General features: G+C 41.1%; 1 protein-coding gene across 1 annotated transcript; it reads right to left on the bottom strand.

The window, feature by feature from the left end:
- Nucleotides 1-8,339: 8,339 nt before the first annotated feature.
- LOC128570441 (60S ribosomal protein L39) lies at nucleotides 8,340-8,727 on the bottom strand. Its single transcript, XM_053569591.1, has one exon. The coding sequence runs from the start codon at nucleotides 8,677-8,679 to the stop codon at nucleotides 8,524-8,526; it is 156 nt and encodes a 51-aa protein (XP_053425566.1). The 5' UTR covers nucleotides 8,680-8,727; the 3' UTR covers nucleotides 8,340-8,523.
- Between the last annotated feature and the right edge of the window lie 9,793 nt (nucleotides 8,728-18,520).

Raw genomic sequence — 18,520 nt, 5'->3', positions numbered from 1 at the left:
AATCCCACCACTCCTCAATACCCCATTTAATAGTTTGACATCCTATATGCATATATATTTTTTAAACGTGATAAGAACAACTTTAAATACTGTTTTACAAGCTACTTTTAGTTCTTAACAATTTTATCCCGGACATCTCTCCGTGTCAATAAATACAGTTTTACTTCATTTTTATGTCTGCATAATGTTTTATATACACATTTTATATAATTTATTAACTAATTCTCTCTTGGTAGATACTTGGGTTGTTTCAAATTTTCATTATTATAAAAAGTACTAGGATGAACATCTATGGAGTTAAATGTCACATCTTTAGTTATTTCCTTAGGCAAGAAATTTTAGAAGTAAACCTGCTGTGTATTTGAGTACGAAGTTTTAAGGCTTTTTAATATTTGATATTTATAGTTCAATGGCCTATGAAGATTGTACTTCATCCTTCCCTGAATGAGAGCACCTGTTCCCCATCACTCCCATCAACCTTGAGCATTAGTATCTTTTTACTCTTTTAGGAGAATTGTCAAGACTCATGAGGGAAGAGGCAGTTAAGCCTCTCTCAGCAGAGATGAGAAAGAGGGAGGCCAGGGCGCCCTTACACGTTGCTAAGGGCGACAGTGTAGGAATAATCTCAATGTCAAGTCTCTTGCCTTAATCAGTGCTCTTACCCCACTTGCCTCTGCACAGTATCCTGACCTTGCCTTTAATCATTTATTCAAAGGTATCAGTGAAGCCCTGGTCAGGTACTGTGTTGGGCATTGGGCATCCTCCATTGAACAGAACAAAACGTAGACCTCCTCATCAAGAAGCCCACAGAGGGGGGTGGCACCTGTGGCTCAGTGAGTAGGGCGCCAGCCCCATATGCCGAGGGTGGCGGGTTCAAACCCAGCCCCGGCCAAACTGCAACAAAAAAATAGCCTGGCGTTGTGGCGGGCACCTGTAGTCCCAGATGCTAAGGAGGCTGAGGCAGAAGAATTGCGGAAGCCCAAGAGCTGGGGTTGCTGTGAGCCCTGTGACATCATGGCATTCTACTGAGGGCTGTAAAGTGAGACTCTGTCTCTACAAAAAAAAAAAAAAAAGAAGAAGCCCACAGAGGAAGGCAGAATGGTGAACAAATGGCACCCCAAGAGCTGTGCCATGTTCTTCATGAGTGTCAAAGAGCAGAACTTGGATCACCTGGGGATCCAAGCTTTCTTGAGGAGCCGATGCTTGAGACTGTCTTAAAGAATGTTTTGAAGTTGACCAAATGCACACTGGAAAGGAAGGGCATTCCGGACCCAGAGAATGACCCAGCAAAGGCCTTGATGCAGTGAGCCTCACTCAGACAGTTCTAACAGACAGACAGAGGCCCAGGATGCAGCACTCTTGCTGACCTACCTTGACATTCTTGTCCTGAAGCCCTAGCGAGTCAGGAAGTCTCAGAAGCAGGGAAATGCACAGTCCCAGTTAGGGCAGCAGTGTAGAGGGAGCACCTGAGGGGCAGGCCCGGAAGCTGAGGGCTGGGCAGGTGGCATCACAGTGATTCACACCTGTCAGGAGGCCTGCTCTGCTTTCTCTCAGGCAGCAATGGGGCAAGGAATGGTTGAAAAGCTACAGCATTTTCAAAGAAGGAGGTTAAAATTCCCTTGGGTCTCTACCCTCATGGAAGTGAGAGAATTCTCCTGATGCAGAATCCCCAAACCCTGACTGAGGCTCAGGGCTGAGTCTGTGGGCCTGCAAGTGTGTGCAGGGGCTGGAGATGCTGGGTGAGTTTACGATGTTTCTAACCAGTTAACAAAGACCCAGATGGCGTCACTGCAAGGCTGACAGCCTTCCCTGCTTGTACCTTTGCTGATCCCTCAGCTAGGCCCCATTTGTATGGCGCTGGTGTGTTTGAGGCTTCTCAGCATGCCGAGTAACCAGAAGGAGACTAGGGCTCCCAAGGGAGATATTCCAAACAAGCCTTGTCTCCATAAAATACCTTCCAGCTCCTCTTCCTGGGGGTGGCCTCTGGAGGGCACTGCTGGAACTGCTACATGTCAAGACTATAGTCATTTGAAGGTGACACCCCTACGTACACACACTGCCCTCTCTCCTACCCACTCAGATTTCCCAAACATCCCACCCCAGGGTGAAGCCTAACTGCTGTGGGATAACTGCTTGTGCCCCTCTGGCACTGATTGCAAAACAGCTTGTTCTTTCCTAACGCTGTTTAGGAAACAATTCGTTGGGGTTACAACCAGATTTCCTGTGGGGGAGTGGAGAGAAGGGGGCACCCCAAAAGGTTATGGAAGCTGGGGAGGTGCAGGGGCCGTAACTGCTAAGACACGCAATTACACTCAGCCCATGGATCTCCTTTAAAATTTTCAAAATTAATTTTGAATTCTATTGACAATACTTGGATATCTTTTGAATAAAATTTCAAGTTGTTGACCAGGTTAAAGCTCCTTTAGATTAAGTTACTGCATCATCCCCAATTCCAGTCCCCATCCTCCACTCTATAGGCATAAATGCTATTGTCATTTTCATGTTTGTCCTTCCACACCTTTTTAAACATTTTATTTACTTATTTCTTTCTTTCTTTATTTTGAGACAGAGCCTTACTTTGTCGCCTTAGTGGAGTGCCATGGTATCATAGCTCAACCTCCTGGGGCCAAGCAATCCTCTTGCCTTAGTCTTAGGGACTACAGGCACCTGCCATAATGCCTGGCTACTTTTTAGACACGGGGTTCTCATTCTTTCTCAGGCTGATCTTGAGCTCCACCCACCTTGGCCTCCCAGAGTGCTAGGATTACAAGTGTGAGCCACTACACCTGACCTTCCAAACCTTTTAGTTTACCTTCATTTATAGAAATAGTCTTTTTTCCTTGGTTTTCCATAAATGGTGTCCTCTATTGATGGGAATTGATATTTGCCCATTTTTTCACTGTTAATAATAATAATAGTAATACCGGAAGGTATTTTATGGAGACAAGGCTTGTTTGGAAAATCTCCCTTGGGAGCCCTAGTCTCCTTCTGGTTACTCGGCATGCTGAGAAGCCTCAAACACACCAGCGCCATACAAATGGGGCCTAGCTGAGGGATCAGCAAAGGTACAAGCAGGGAAGGCTGTCAGCCTTGCAGTGACGCCATCTGGGTCTTTGTTAACTGGTTAGAAACATCGTAAACTCACCCAGCATCTCCAGCCCCTGCACACACTTGCCGGCCCACAGACTCAGCCCTGAGCCTCAGTCAGGGTTTGGGGATTCTGTATCAGGAGAATTCTCTCACTTCCATGAGGCTAGGGAATTTTAACCTCCTTCTTTGACTAGTCTCTCACTTTTAATTTACATTTTATATAATTTTGAGGCAGCCACATTTATTAATTTTTTTGTGAAGTTTTGCTTTAGGGACTAGTTTAAGGAGCTCTTCTCTTCTTCAAGATCATAAACATGTTCTGTATAGTATTATACTTTAACACTTTGGGTTTTTTTGTTTAGGTCACTCATCCACTTGGAATTTTTTATGTGTGAATAGTGGGAGGTAGGAAGAAGCTACCTTTTTTTTTCTAAATAGATACCCGATCATTCCAATGTCTTTAATTGAATATTTAAATTCATATAAATATCTCATTTCTCCACTGAATTGAGATAAATTATGTATTTATATTGCTCTACTCTACTTATCTACCAGTCTATTTGTCTGATTCTGCACTATAATGAGCTGTATAATTATTTCATACAACTCACCATATTGCAAAAATCAGTGGGAGCCCCGAGCTTGTTTTCCTGCAACTGGATGGTCCCATCTGGGGGTGATAAGAGACAGTGACACCTGAAGTGTGCTATTTATGTCCTCAGCTCCACCCTGGATCATCAGGCACTAGAATCTCATAAGAAACATGCAACCTAGACCCCTCAGCTGTGCAGTTTACAGTAAGGGTCTTACTCCTGTGAGAATCAAATGCCACAGCTGCTCTGACAGTCAGCAGAGCTCAGATAGTGATGAGAGCAAAGGGGAGTGGCTGTAAATACAGATGATGTTTCACTCACTTGCTTGCCACTCACCTCCTGCTATGCAGCCCAGTTCCTAACAGGCCACAGACCACTACCAATCTGCAGCCTGATCCAGCCTAGTGGCTGGGAACTGCGGAAATGGACTTAGGAAACTCAAAGGGGTGAGGTGGGGCAGAGGATGAGGGATCAAAAATTACCTGCCAGGTACAATATAATGTATACTATTCAAGTTTCAGGTGCACTAAATTAAGTGCACTACTATTAAGTTTCAGTGCCCTGAATTCACCACTATACAATTCATCCATATATCAAAAAACCACTTGTACTGCCTCAATCTATTGAAATTAAAAACAAATAAATAAAAAACAAAAAGATAAAACTAATGAGGGAGATCTACTTAGTAGAAAAATGGAAAGAAATGCTGCCAAAAGAAAAAAAACTAATTACAAAACATTATATACAACCTGCTGCCATTCGTGCAAAACACATGCGTGCTGTCACATGCAGACAAGTGTGCACAGGTGTGCACAGTGCACCGACATGTATGCAAATATGCGCAGAACATTCTGTGCAGCACCAAAGCCCATTAACAGTGTTGCCTCTGGGGAATGAACTGAAGGAGGAAGAGAAGGCTTTTATTTCATACTCAGTGCCCCTTTGAAAGTTTTACAAGGAAAAGACAATAATTTTTTTTTTTTTTTTGAGACCGAGTCTCACTCTGGCACCCTGACTAGAGTGCCTGGCAAAATTGATCCTCTTGCCTCAATTTTTCTATGTTTAGTAGAGACGGGGTCTCACTCTTGCTCAATCTGGTCTCGAACTTCTGAGTTCAAGCAATCCACCAGCCTCAGCCTCCCAGAGTGCTGGGATTGCAGGCATGATTGGCCACAAAAGATAATAATTGTATCACAAAAGAAAATAATAATCTCTCCCTTCATCTCAGTCCCCCAAAATAGCAAACTTTGATTTGTTTTAATTAATCAGTGGGTTTGGATTACTTTTATATTGGTTTATTACTATGAAGCCAAACACTAACACAGATTGAAATGGAAGCATTGACATACATTGCATGTCCCTCTGGGAGGCTTGGGTAGTGTGACTGACACTTTGGCTAAGTATAGAATTCAAGTTCAAATTTCTTTCTCTGCAGCAGTAGGAAGGTATTGCTCCATTATCTCTGTGCACTTGGTAGTGCTGTTGTGTTCTCTGTTACAAGTTGACTTATAGTTCCTGAAATATAGAAATTAATCTCTATTTCAGGCAAAGCAGAATTAACATGGGTGGCAGGATCCACCAGCCAAGCCTGAGCATGGAGATGCCACAGAAGTGAGAATGAAATCGTTAGACAGCAGAAAATAAGGAGAGGTGTAGGAAGCCCCCAGGGAGACAGAGGAGACTGGAATCTGGTGAGGGGAACAAATGTTAAGAGGGGAGGAAGGAAGGAGGGGAAGGCTGGGTGCCTCCAGCGGGGCAGGGTCAAGGAGAGCCTTCTGGTCCTGCCCTCCTCTCTGCGTGACATTGCCCTCCTCCAGGTCATTGTCTGCCTGTAGTGACTATAAGAAGGAAAACAGGACCTCTAGCTTAGCAGAAGTTTAGGGGAGGGGATGTTAAACAGCAGTTCTGGACTCTGGCCAGGTTAAAGAATAAAGTGACAGGTCCGTTCATCTGCCCTGAACACTGGGGTATTATTACCTAAGAGGAGTGTCCTGCCTGAACAGAGATACAGGAGATTTTCTAATGGGTAAGATCCCCTGGGGGAGGGGAGGGGAGGGAGGAAATGAACAGCAGAGGAACCTAGATTGTAACCAGGAATGTCTCTAATCCAGATGGCTTGAGTCCCCTGCCATCCCCACCACCCCTTTGGCTGACTCCATATATACTCCCCAAACTCAATGAGCAGGGACATAGCAAAGAATAGGCTTTCACCCTCCTCCCATGTCATGACCAAATGGAATTTATCCCAAGAAAGTAATTTAACATTCAATTAATGAAATTTACCATAACAAAAAAAGAAGAAACATATTTTCTCTCATTAGATGCAGAAAAATCATTTGACAAAATCTGACATCTGTTACTGATTTTTTTTAAAGAACTCTCTACAAACTAGGAAGAAAAGGAACATTTTAAATTTAATAAAGTTTACCTAAATGGAAATATATCTTTTATATTGTACTTAATAGCAAAAGACTGAGTGCTTTCCCCCTAAAATCAGGAATAAGGCAATGATGCCTGCTCCTACTATTTCTTTTTCTTCTTTCTTTCTTTGTTTTTTGTTTTTTTTTTTTAAGACAAGATTTTTTTCTGTCATTTAGGTTGGAGTGCAGTGGCACAATCATAACTTACTGTAACCTCAAACTCCTGGGCTCAAGTGATCCTCCCACCTCAGCTGGGACTAAAGGTGTATAACACCACACATGGCTAATTTTTAAATTATACACCATTTAAATGGTGTATACCATTTAAATTGTTATACACCATTTACATTTTGAAATGTTTTGTAGAGACAGGGTCTTGCTATGTTGCCCAGCCTGGTCTCAAACTCCTGGTTTCAAGCAATCCTTCCACCTCAGCCTCCCGAAGTACTGGGATTACAGGTATGATCTTGATTACTAGCAACAATCAGGAATTCAAATTTAAAATATTATAACAATACCACCTATGATAGCATGAAGAACATGAAATAATTAGGCATAAATTGACAAAAGATGGTGATATATGTACTTAAAAAGCCATAAACATTGCCAAAACAAATTAAAGAAGACCTAAATGACCTCTGTCCATAGGTCAGAAGACTCAATATTGTGAAAATGTCAATTCTTCCCAAATTGACAAACAGATTCAATGCAATCACAATCAAATCCTAGTAGGAAGAAGTTCCAATTCCATGTAAGATGAAATAAACACATTCTACACTGTCTCTCTTGATGAAAAGTGAAACGACTATACAAAGACTCTGTGAGTTGATCAAAGTAGGCAGATTGGGGGGAAAGAATATACTTGAACATGCCACCCACATGGCAGTGAGTTTACTACATTTTTTTGTCTGGTACTCCCCAAGCTGAACTCAATGTAGCTGGAAACCCAGAGTGGGCATCTGTGAGCACAGAGGGAGCTCCAGGAGAATACCCTCTAGTTCTGGCTTAAGAGGCAGGAAAGAGATCTAATGTTCAGAGAGTACAGGGCTCCCCCGCTTCTCTTTTCCATTTCTTTTTTCTTTTCTCCATTATCTTGCACCCCAGTTCCCAAGTAATCCTGTGGTGGCAGCAGCAAAGGAGGCCAGAAGAAGCCTAAAACTCTGAGAGAGGGGAAACTTCCTCCCCAATCAGAGGAGCTGTGCTCCTGGGAGGATGGGATGAATGATTAATGCCTCCCCACCCCGCCTTTTATCTTGCCACTCTCTGGCCCCAAGTGCAGGCATGGCCACAGGAAGTGCATCACAGAACAAGGTAAATAGATCCCAGCTTTTTGGCCAGGGGACCAAGAGTCATAGGGCAGACTGTGCCAGGGAGATGGCAGAAAGGGGGAAGCTCAGGGAAGCAGCTCTGGGATTTAAGAACCAGAGGGATAATACCAAAAGGTCTAACATTTGTGTCATCAAAGTCCCAGCAGGAGAGGAGGAAAAGTGTGTTGTAGAAAAACATTTGAAAAAATAATGATTGAAAACTTCCCAAATTTGCCAAAGATGTAGACCTATAGAATTAAGAAGCTCAGCAAAACCCAAATAGAATAAACAGAAGGAAACTCATCCTCAACACATAATCAGACTGCTGAAAGCTGAAGACAAAGAAAAAAGTCTACAAGCAACCAAAGGAAAATGATGCATTAGAGTAACAATAATTTGCAGGATGGTGGCTTTCTTATCAGAAATTATGAGACAGAAAGAAGTGAAATAATATTTTTAAAGTGCCAAAATAAAGACCTGTCAACCAATAATTTGCTGCTCAGTGAAAACATCCTCAAGAAAAAAGATGAAATAAAGACATTCTCAGACGAAGAAAAGAATTTGCCGCCACCATATCTTCTTTAAAATGACACCAGAAGGAAACTGGCACATCAGGAATGAAGGAAGGGCAACAAAAATGATAAATATGGGTAAACATAATAGACTATTTCTCTCCTTTGGGTTCTTGAAAATGTTCACTGGTTGAAAGCAAAAATTGTATTATCTTAGATAATTTTCAAAGTAGGGACAACTGGGGAGGCGGACAAAGAAAAATATATGATGGGAAATCTCTAAATCCCACTTGAAGTAACAAAATATTGACTTTGCTAATGAAAAGTTAAGTATGTATGCTGTAATCCCTAAAGCAAGCACTAAAAAATTACATATATGTATATTTATACATATGTAGTGTGCATATATTTTTTTTTTCAAGGTCTCACATATTTATTACTGCACCAACTTATTAGGGAATAGCACATAAATGAAGAGAAAACTCATTTTCCCAATGAAGTGTGGCAAATGTTCAACTGATGACATTTTCAGCTTGATATGGTAAGATGATGATAGTGACCGTAATACAGCATAAGTACATGCCGTCTCATGTGTAATTTCTTATAGACCCAGCTTGGTTCTTCTCCAGTGTCTCCTCTTCGAATTGTACCTGATTTTATTACCAGTTTTCATTCGAATCCACTGGGGAATGGGACGATTTTGTTTTTGTTTCTTGGCCAAAAACCGCTTAATTCTGAAAGTCTTATGAGAGGACATGGCGACAAACGAGACTACTCACACTCACCACAATGGAGAAGAGCGAGAGAAAGGCGTGTGCATATATTTTTTAAATGCAATAGAATTTAAAGGAACACTAAAAGTATTCAAAGACCCAAAAGAAGGCAGAAAAGAGCAGAGGAAATGAGCAGAAAGCAAATAATAGTAGACAAAAAATATAAATAATTATACAGAATATAAATGAATGGTCTAAACATATCATTTAAAAGACAGAGACTATCAGATGATTTTTTGTTTGTTTGTTTTTTGTTTGTTTTTTTTTGTAGAGACAGAGTTTCACTTTATTGCCCTGGGTAGAGTGCCGTGGCGTCACACAGCTCACAGCAACCTCCAACTCCTGGGCTTAGGCGAGTCTCCTGCCTCAGCCTCCCGAGTAGCTGGGACTACAGGCGCCCGCCACAACGCCCGGCTATTTTTTTGTTGCAGTTTGGCCGGGGCTGGGTTTGAACCCGCCACCCTCGGTATATGGGGCCGACGCCCTGCTCACTGAGCCACAGGCGCCGCCCAGATGATTTTTTTAATTGACTCGAGTATATGCTATCTACGAAATGCCCATTTCAAATATAACATAGATAAGGTCAGAGGAAAATCATATACTATGCCAACATAAATCAAAAGAGAGCTAGACTGGATATATTAAATAGACTTCAATATACAAAATAGACTTCAAAGTAATGAAAATTACCAATTATCAAGTGGGAAAAGGTTAATTCACCAAGAAGGCACAACAGTTCTAGATGTACATGTATTTCACAACAGAACTTCAAAGTACATGGAGTAAAACTGACAGAATTATTAAAAGGAAAAGTAGGTAAATCCACAATTATAGTTGGAGACTTCAACACTCCTCTTTCAGCAATAGAAATAATGGGTATCTCAGTTGTTTTCCCCGGTACAAGTTCATGAATATATTTATTTCCTTTTCCACATATGAGACTAATTTCTTTTATAGGCTACAAAAGGGTATGCCACACCACTCAGGCAAGTTGCAACAAGAATCATAATCTTGGTCAACAAAGACAAGCCCATTTCCCCCAAAGACTTCTGTCAGCTACAACATTGTAAAGTACAGGGTGTCCTAAATATGGCTCATAAAGTCACCATACACAGGGAGAATGGGGGATTGTAGCTAAATGTACCTTTATTGACAAAATATTCGTTACAAAATATTATCTATGCGTTGGCCACCTCTTTGTAAAATTTTGCTTTGTAAAGGTATATTTTGCTACAATTTCCCATTTTCTCTATGTATGGCAACTTTAGGGGCAACTTTTGGTATATTAACATCAAGCCCTGAATCATGCTTCATTGTTTGAAATACTGTGTGGTATATAGTACAATTCATCAGCCGTTAAGGATAAAAGAAATTTGAACTCAGCCATATTTTAAAGAAGCAGGAGATCTTCAACTTTCAGAATGTTTACTTCCTAAGCACATGAGACTGATGGTCAATACCAATCACCCAAATGTGGAAGTGAGACAACAAGCACGGTGTACGGGATGCTAGGAATCAGACCTGGTATTCAACAATTCTGCTGCAACGGAGCGTTTGCGTCCACCATGTATTCCTGTATATCATGTTTTATTTAGGAACAGATCTTTAAATAAAGAGAAGAAATAAAAGAGTGGAGGAGTTTCATCCAGTCTTCAAACAATTTTAAATGTGAAATAATGAAAAATCTGTTACATTGCAGTATCTATATCCCAAACAAAAATAATTCAGCCTGGTGAAAAGAGGTTCTTAATTTCTTCATTTCCTTCTTATTTGTACTCTAAAAGCAAATCTAAATATATAAACTTAGTCATCCTTTTCTTTTTGCTGTTAAGATCCTTCATAAATAATAACCAAAAGGGGTGTGGGACTTTCATTTGATTTTTCTCAGAGAGAAAAGCTTAGTTATGACAATGAAAATATTCTTTTTTTTTTTTTTTTTTTTTGAGTTGTTGGCCAGGGCCGGGTTTGAACCCTCCACCGCCGGCGCCCTACTCCTTTGAGCCACAGGCACCACCCTGAAAATATTCTTGTTATTTAGATAAAATTTGTTTTAAGGCTTGGCGCCTGTGGCTCAAGCGGCTAAGGCGCCAGCCACATACACCTAAGCTGGCAGGTTCAAATCCAGCCTGGGCCCGCCAAACAACAATGACGGCTGCAACCAAAAAATAGCTGGGCATTGTGGCGGGCACCTGTAATCCCAGCTACTTGGGAGGTGGAGGCAGGAGAATTGCTTGAGTCCAGGAGTTGGAGGTTGCTGTGAGCTGTGATACAACAGCACTCTACCCAGGGTGACAGCTTGAGGTCTGTCTCAAAAAAAAAAAGTTTTAATTTATCAAAAAATTGTTTTAATTTCTTGATTTTAAATTGTTATTCAGATAAAAATTGGGGTTTTTTTTTGTTTTTGTTTTTTTTTGGTAGAGACAGAGTTTCACTTTATGGCCCTCGGTAGAGTGCCGTGGCATCACACAGCTCACAGCAACCTCCAACTTCCTGGGCTTAAGCGATTCTCTTGCCTCAGCCTCCAGAGTAGCTGGGAAAAATTGTTATTTTTAATTGTTATTTAATCAACAAATTAAAATCAAAAACCCAATATCCCCTTTTCTACCCTATTGATAAACAATAGAGTCAAACAAATTAAAATTAGAACCAAAGATTTGAGGAGTCTCAGAAACATTAGAGATGATTTGGCTAAACAATTTCACATCACAGATTAGAAAAATGAAGTTGCGGTGGCTCATGCCTGTAATACTAGCACACTAGGAGGCAGAGGCAGGCGGATGACCCTGAGCAAGAGTGATACCCTGTCTCTAGAAACAGCCTGGCATTGTGGCGGGCGCCTGTAGTCCCAGCTATTTGAGAGGCTGAGCCAAGAGGATCACTTGAGCCCAAGAGTTTGAGTGAGCTATGATGCCACAGCACGCTACCCAGGGTGACAAAGTAAGACTCTGTCTCAAAAAAAAAAAAGAAAAGAAAAGAAAGAGAAAAAATGAAGTATAGTAAGAAATTTGCCAAGGTTTCTTGACAGAAGAATTCTGGCTGCCTATTCACTAGCCCAATGTCCCTTTGGTTTTTTTTTTTTTGTAGAGACGGAGTCTCACTTTATGGCCCTCAGTAGAGTGCCATGGCATCACACAGCTCACAGCAACCCAACTCCTGGGCTTAAGCGATTCTCTTGCCTCAGCCTCCCGAGTAGCTGGGACTACAGGCGCCCACCACAACACCCAGCTATTTTTTGGTTGCAGTTCGGCCGGGGCCGGGTTTGAACCCGCCACCCTCGGTATATGGGGCCAGCGCCTTACCGACTGAGCCACAGGCGCCGCCCCCCAATGTCCCTTTGTTCATAAAATGCTGCCTTTTCTGTGCCGCTGTCTCAGTGTTATGAAGGTAAGAAGCTAGCTTCTTACAGCTTCCCTGTCTTGTAAAAGTGTATGAGTGATATAAAGTAATCTAACTCCTCATGCCTTGAAAATAAACAGAAACCTCCTGTGAACACCTGGGGAAGTAGATTGAGTGCATGAAGAAATTATCCCAGTTGCTGCAGCAAAGGGAGGAAAAAATGAAATTGACTTTATTTATTTATTTTAAAAGTGAAGACAGAAACTGCCATGAGAAGAAACATAGCATCACTGTTCAACCAAGAGTTAGTGTTTGTGTCATTTTGGAAAAATGTAAACATTATTTATTGTGGATGACTTCTTGCCTCATGTGACATTTCTTACACTGTGGCCAATGAACAAAAGTTGTGTGGTCAGGGAAAAAAACTAGCTGGGCATCGTGGTGGGCTCCTGTAGTCCCAGCTACTTGGGAGACTGAGGCAAGAGGATTGCTCAAACCCAAGAATTTGAGGTTGCTGTGAGCTACAATGATGCCACGGCATTCTACTCAAGGCCACAGAGTGAGACTCTGTCTAAAAAAAAAAAAAAGAAAAAGAAAAACGAAAAAGAAAAGAAAAAAGTGTCTCAAATCAATGACCTAAGCTTTTACCTTGTTAAGAAACAAGAAAAATACCATTAAATACAAAGCAAGCAGAAAGAAGGAAATAATAAAGATAAGAAATTAATTAAATAATTAATGAAAGAACAGAAATTAATGAAACTAAAAACAAAAAATAAAAGTGAAAAAAATGAATGAAACCAAGGAAATAGTTCTTTGAAAGACCAGTAAAATCAATAATCCTCTAGTTAAAGAAACAAAGAAAATTAGACAGTGGACAACATACAAATACTAGTAATGGAAGAGAAAACATTACAAATATAAAATGTGACAACTAGGATGAAAAGGAAAAATTCTTTGAAACAAACTACAAAGCTCACCCAAAAAGAAATAGATATGTTTTGTAGTCCTATGTCCGTTAGCAACATTGAATTTATAGCTTAAACACCTTCCAGTAAAGAAAGCTCCAGGCCTAGATGTCTTCACTGGCAAATTTTATCAAACATTTAGGAAAAATACGATACTAGTTCTAAACAATCTCTTACAGATGAAAACTTCCCAACTCATTTCATGACACTAGCTGTACTCTGATATTAGAACCTAACAAAGATATTTCAAAAAAAGGATACTACAGAACAAGATAACTCACGAATATAAATGCAAAAGTTCTCAACAAAAATAGTAGCAAATTGTATTCAGCAAAATAATAATTTTTGCTTGGCGCCTGTAGCACAGTGGTTACGGCTGCAGCCACATACACTGAGGCTGGCGGGTTTGAACCCAGCCCAGGCCTGCTAAACAACAACGACAACCGCAAAACAACAAAATAGCCGGGTGTTGTGGCAAGCGCCTGTTGTTCCAGCTACTTGGCAGGCTGAGGCAAGAGAATCACTTAAGTCCAAGAGTTTGAGGTTGCTGTGAGCTGTGATGCCATGGCACTCTACCACGGGAGACAGTGAGACTCTGTCTCAAAAAATAAATTAATAATAATAATAACCTAGTGGGGTTTGTCCTGGGAATACACATCTATTCCAACTTTTTTTTTTTTGGAAACAGAGTCTCTCTCTGATGCTTTCGTGTCAGCCTAGCCCACAGCAATCTCAAACTCTTGGGTTCAAGCCATCCTCCTGCTTCAGCCTCCCAAGCTGGGACTATAGGCAACCCGTCACAATGCTTGGCTAATTTTTCTATTTTTAGTAGAGGTGGATTCTGCTCTTGTTAGGCTAGTCTCAAACTTGTGAAGTCAAGTGATCCTTCCACCTCAGCCTCCCAAAGTGCTAGGATTACTGGATAAAATCCCCTAGCAACCTAGGGAAAAAAAGAAACTTCCTCTACCTGATAAAAGACACCTATGAAAACAAAAACAAAACAATTGAACCCAATTGACTTTTTCCCCCCAAAGCAGATACACTTGCTTTGTTTCATAACGTTAGAAATAAAGCAAGGATATCTGCTTTCACCATGACTATTTAACATTGTACTGGAGGTCCTCGCCAGTGTAATAGACAAGTCAAAAAATAATAAATGAGTACAAATGGTAAGGAATAAAGAAAACTGTCTCTATTCCCAGATGACATAATTGCCTACATAGAAAATTCCAAAAAACTACCAAAAAAAAAAAGTACTTAGAACTAATAAGCCAGTTTAGCAAGGTTGTAGGATTTAAGGTCAGTATTCAAAACCCACCTTTATTTCTTCAGCCTAGAGTTTTTCTTTGCAACACAGTTCTCCTGGGGTCCTGGACCAACCTTGTTCTCCCGCTTTCTCCTTTGCAGTTCTCAAGAATAACTGTAGAACTTTCTGGGAACACAACATCCTAATATAGGACTGACAGAGCAGCTTTCCTCTGTTCCAGTATTTCGGTAGAAACAGGATGTCCTTCAACACTTCACCCAGGTTGTCACAGTGTCCCTGAGGTATAAAACCCGTGGCAGGCTGCTTTCCAGGCCCCCTGCACTGCAGTGCAGGTGGAGCACACACAGATGAGATGCCAGCCACCCTGGGCACCTTCCCTAAGCCCTAGGGGACTAGCTCACGATGACGCCTAGGCTTCTGTTGTCTATTATAGCCTATCTGGAAGTAATAAACCCATTCCATGTGACTTGTATGGGGGCGTCATTTATTAAATTAAGGTATTTTCTTTCTTTTTTTTTTTTTTTTTACAGTGAAAAGTTATATGTTTAGAATTGGCCAGCTGGACTTGGTTTAGATGGATCCCAATTTTGTTGGCAACATCCAAAGCATCATAATCAGCAGCCAGTGGAACATATGCCTTCTTCTCGCCATCAGGCCTGATCAGGGTGTCGACCTTGGCCACATCAATGTCATAGAGCTTCTTCACAGCATGTTTGATCTGTGCTTGTTGGCTTTGACATCCACAGTGAACACAAGTGTGTTGTTGTCTTCTCTCTTCTTCACGGCAGACTCAGTGGTCAGGGGGAACTTGATGGCATAGTGGTCAAGCTTGTTTCTCCTGGGGGCGCTCCTCCAAGGATACTTGGGCTGCCTCCAGAGTCTCAGTCTTTGGCCGCTGGAAGGTGGGTGATGTACAGATCTTCTTTTTTTTTTGGCTGTGGATGCCTTTTAGCACTGCCTTCCTGGCCTTCAGTGCCTTAGCTTTGGCTTTGGCTTTGGGAGGGGCAGGAGCTTCCGTCTTCACTTTTGGCACCATCTTGTGAAAAGCAGGTATTTTCTTTATACTTTTTGTTTGCTATGTATTTGAAAACTTCAGCATATTAAGTACTTTTTTAGCATCTTTTGAAGTGATCACCATTTTTTCTCCTTTAATTTTTTTAAGTTACGAATTTTATTAATAGGTATGAATAGAACTGATAGATTTAATAACAAAAGTGGTGAAACATTTTTGTCTGATAAATGGTAATAGTCATAGCATATATTTAATTTGCTAATGCTTTAAGATACTTACTTCTGTGTTCATAAACAAGATCAAGCTGACTTACGATTTTTTTTTTTTTTTAAAGATTTTATTTTTTATTTATTTATTTTTTGTGTGTGATTTTTGGCCGGGGCTGGGTTTGAACCCGCCACCTCCAGCATATGGGACCGGCGCCCTACTCCTTGAGCCACAGGCGCCACCCTGACTTACGATTTTCTTACCCTGTTTTTGTTTATTTTGGTGACAGGATTCTACTATGTCATAAAATAAGTGTTGCTTCTCAATTTTTCCTATACTTGTAATTTACTTGTTAGCTTAACATCAGTGAATCCTTTTTTAAAATTAAACATTTTTTATTAACTTTTTGACAAACTATGATAAAACAAATTCTACTTAACTATAACTATGTTCCTTTATATATAGTCTCAGATAAATGTCACTTATATTTTTAATCTGGGCAACAAATTTAAAACTCTCAGGAATAAGAAACAAAATAAGATGGTTACTAATGTAACCAAACTAAACACATAAACTATATATTAAAAAAAAAGTGCTTTGTAACTAAATCTGAGATTACAATAATCCACTTGCTTTAAATAACAATTCAATCACATATAACAGATATTGTTTAGGGGAAAACAGCCTCAAAAAGGAAGCATTAAAAAAGGTTTATTAGGCTCAGCGTCCGTAGTACAGTGGTTACGGTGCTAGCCACATACACCAAGGCTGGAGGGTTCGAACCCGGCCCGGGGCCAGCTAAACAACAATGACAAAGGCAACAAAAAAAAATAACTGGATGTTGTGGCAGGCGCCTGTAGTCCCAGCTGCTTGGGAGGCTGAGGCAAGAGAATCACTTAAGCCCAAGAGTTTGAGGTTGCTGTGAACTGTGACGCCATAGCACTCTACAGAGGGAGACATAGTGAGACTTTGTGTCAAAAAATATATGCGTATATATATATATAAATCAATACTTTTAATCAAATTATGTATCAACCTCCCCCCCAATTATAAACAAGGCTTCACGTCTCTTAAATGCACAGATTCCTAAATCATAAAAGATATCTTAGAGTGCCATGGCATCATCATAGCTGAACTAACCTCAAACTCCTGGGCTCAAGCAATACTCTTACCTCAGCCTTATAGGTGCCCATGACAATGCCTGGCTATTTTTTAGAGATGTGGTGTCGCTTTTGCTCAGGCTGGTCTCAAACTCCTGTGCTCAGACAATCCACCTGCCTCGGCCTCCCAGATTGCTGGGATTACAGGTGTGAGCCACCATGCCCAACCATAAAAGATACCTTTTAAAATTTTAAATACATCTCTAAGTACTAGACATTTATGCATTCTATTTAGGTACAAATTTTACTTGAGTCCTTTGAATGTAAGGATCTCTCTCTTTCTTCGGTTCTAGAAAATTAACAGCCATTATTTTTTCTATGCTTTCCCCCTAATATTAGAAACAAAACAAGGATATTTGCTTTCACCATGCCTACTTAACATTGAACTGGAAGTCGGTTTTGCTCAGACATCATCTTATAAACTGTAACTTTTGAAACTTTTGACTCTATCCCCTGTGCATGATTTTTCTTTGGGTTTGTTCATTTCTTTTTTTTTTGTACCGCCCTCGGTAGAATGCCGGGGCGTCACACGGCTCACAGCAACCTCTAACTCTTGTGCTTACGTGATTCTCTTGCCTCAGCCTCCCGAGCAGCTGGGACTACAGGCGCCCGCCACAACGCCCGGCTATTTTTTTTTTTTTTTTGGTTGCAGTTTGGTCGGGGCTGGGTTTGAACCTGCCACCCTCGGCATATGGGGCCAGCACCCTACTCACTGAGCCACAGGCACTGCCCATGGGTTTGTTCATTTCTTTAATCTTTTGTATAGTACTCCAAGAGAATTCCTTACCTCAAATTTCAAGTTTACTAATTTTCTCCAGGTATGAACTATACGCTTTTCACTCATATATGGAGGGGTTTTTTAAACCAAAAAAGATCCCTATTAGGATCTTTTAGTTTTCAAGATCTCTATTAGGATCTTTTTCATAACTATTTGTTCTTGTTTTACATATACAATTCCTTTTTTATCTGCCCAACAATAACTGTAGTCTTTTTAAAGCTCTCTCCTAATGTTTTATTGACTTGTGAATATATTTTCCCATTCCCATTTGTCATCTCTTTTTTTTCTTTCTTTTTTTTTTTTTTTTTGTAGAGACAGAGTCTCACTGTACCGCCCTTGGTAGAGTGCCGTGGCGTCACACGGCTCACAGCAACCTCTAACTCTTGGGCTTACACGATTCTCTTGCCTCAGCCTCCCGAGTAGCTGGGACTACAGGCGCCCACCACAACGCCCGGCTATTTTTTTGTTGCAGTTTGGCCAAGGCTGGGTTTGAACCCACCACCCTCGGCATATAGGGCCAGCGCCCTACTCACTGAGCCACAGGCGCCGCCCTGTCATCTCTTTTAATGGATTTGACTTTCCTCAAATGTCTGTTGAGTCTTAATTGTGTCCTGGCTGGGTGGGAACAGCTGGCAGGACTCAGAGGGGCTCAGTGAGAGGGGAAGGGGCACAATGTGCTGTAATGTGTTGGCTCCTCACCTGGGCAGCAATGCGTCCTGTTTCTGCCAGGTGTTGCCAGACCCCTAAAGGACCACCTGCTCTCTGATCCATGCTGCCACCCACACTGTTCTCATCTGAGGGTAGACATCCTCATCTTTATTCCTGGCCCATGGGAGAGGGAGAATTTGCAACTGTCAGTGAACCTGACCAATTAAGAACTCAACTAATCACACTGTCAGTAGCCCCTGGGGTCTCATCTGCCCATTTGCATCACCTATAGGCTCAGAGCAACATGCAGAACTCTTTCACATACACATTGCTCTGAGGTTTCTGAGTATGGATGCCCATCTGTTTTCCGTCTTTTCCAGAACTCTGCTATTTCTAGCCTATTGAGAGTCTCCCTCCTGCCTTAAAATGGAACTGTGTATAGTGTTTGCTTG

This window comes from Nycticebus coucang, chromosome 18 (assembly GCF_027406575.1).
Source record: "Nycticebus coucang isolate mNycCou1 chromosome 18, mNycCou1.pri, whole genome shotgun sequence".
In the NCBI taxonomy this organism is placed as follows: Eukaryota; Metazoa; Chordata; class Mammalia; order Primates; family Lorisidae; genus Nycticebus; species Nycticebus coucang.
Note: the sequence above shows the minus strand (reverse complement) of the source record. Positions and strands in the feature narration are given on the sequence as shown.

Coding starts and splice junctions, on each gene's coding strand:
- LOC128570441 (XM_053569591.1), bottom strand. CDS start 8,679: ATGTCCTCTCATAAGACTTTCAGAATTAAGCGGTTTTTGGCCAAGAAA.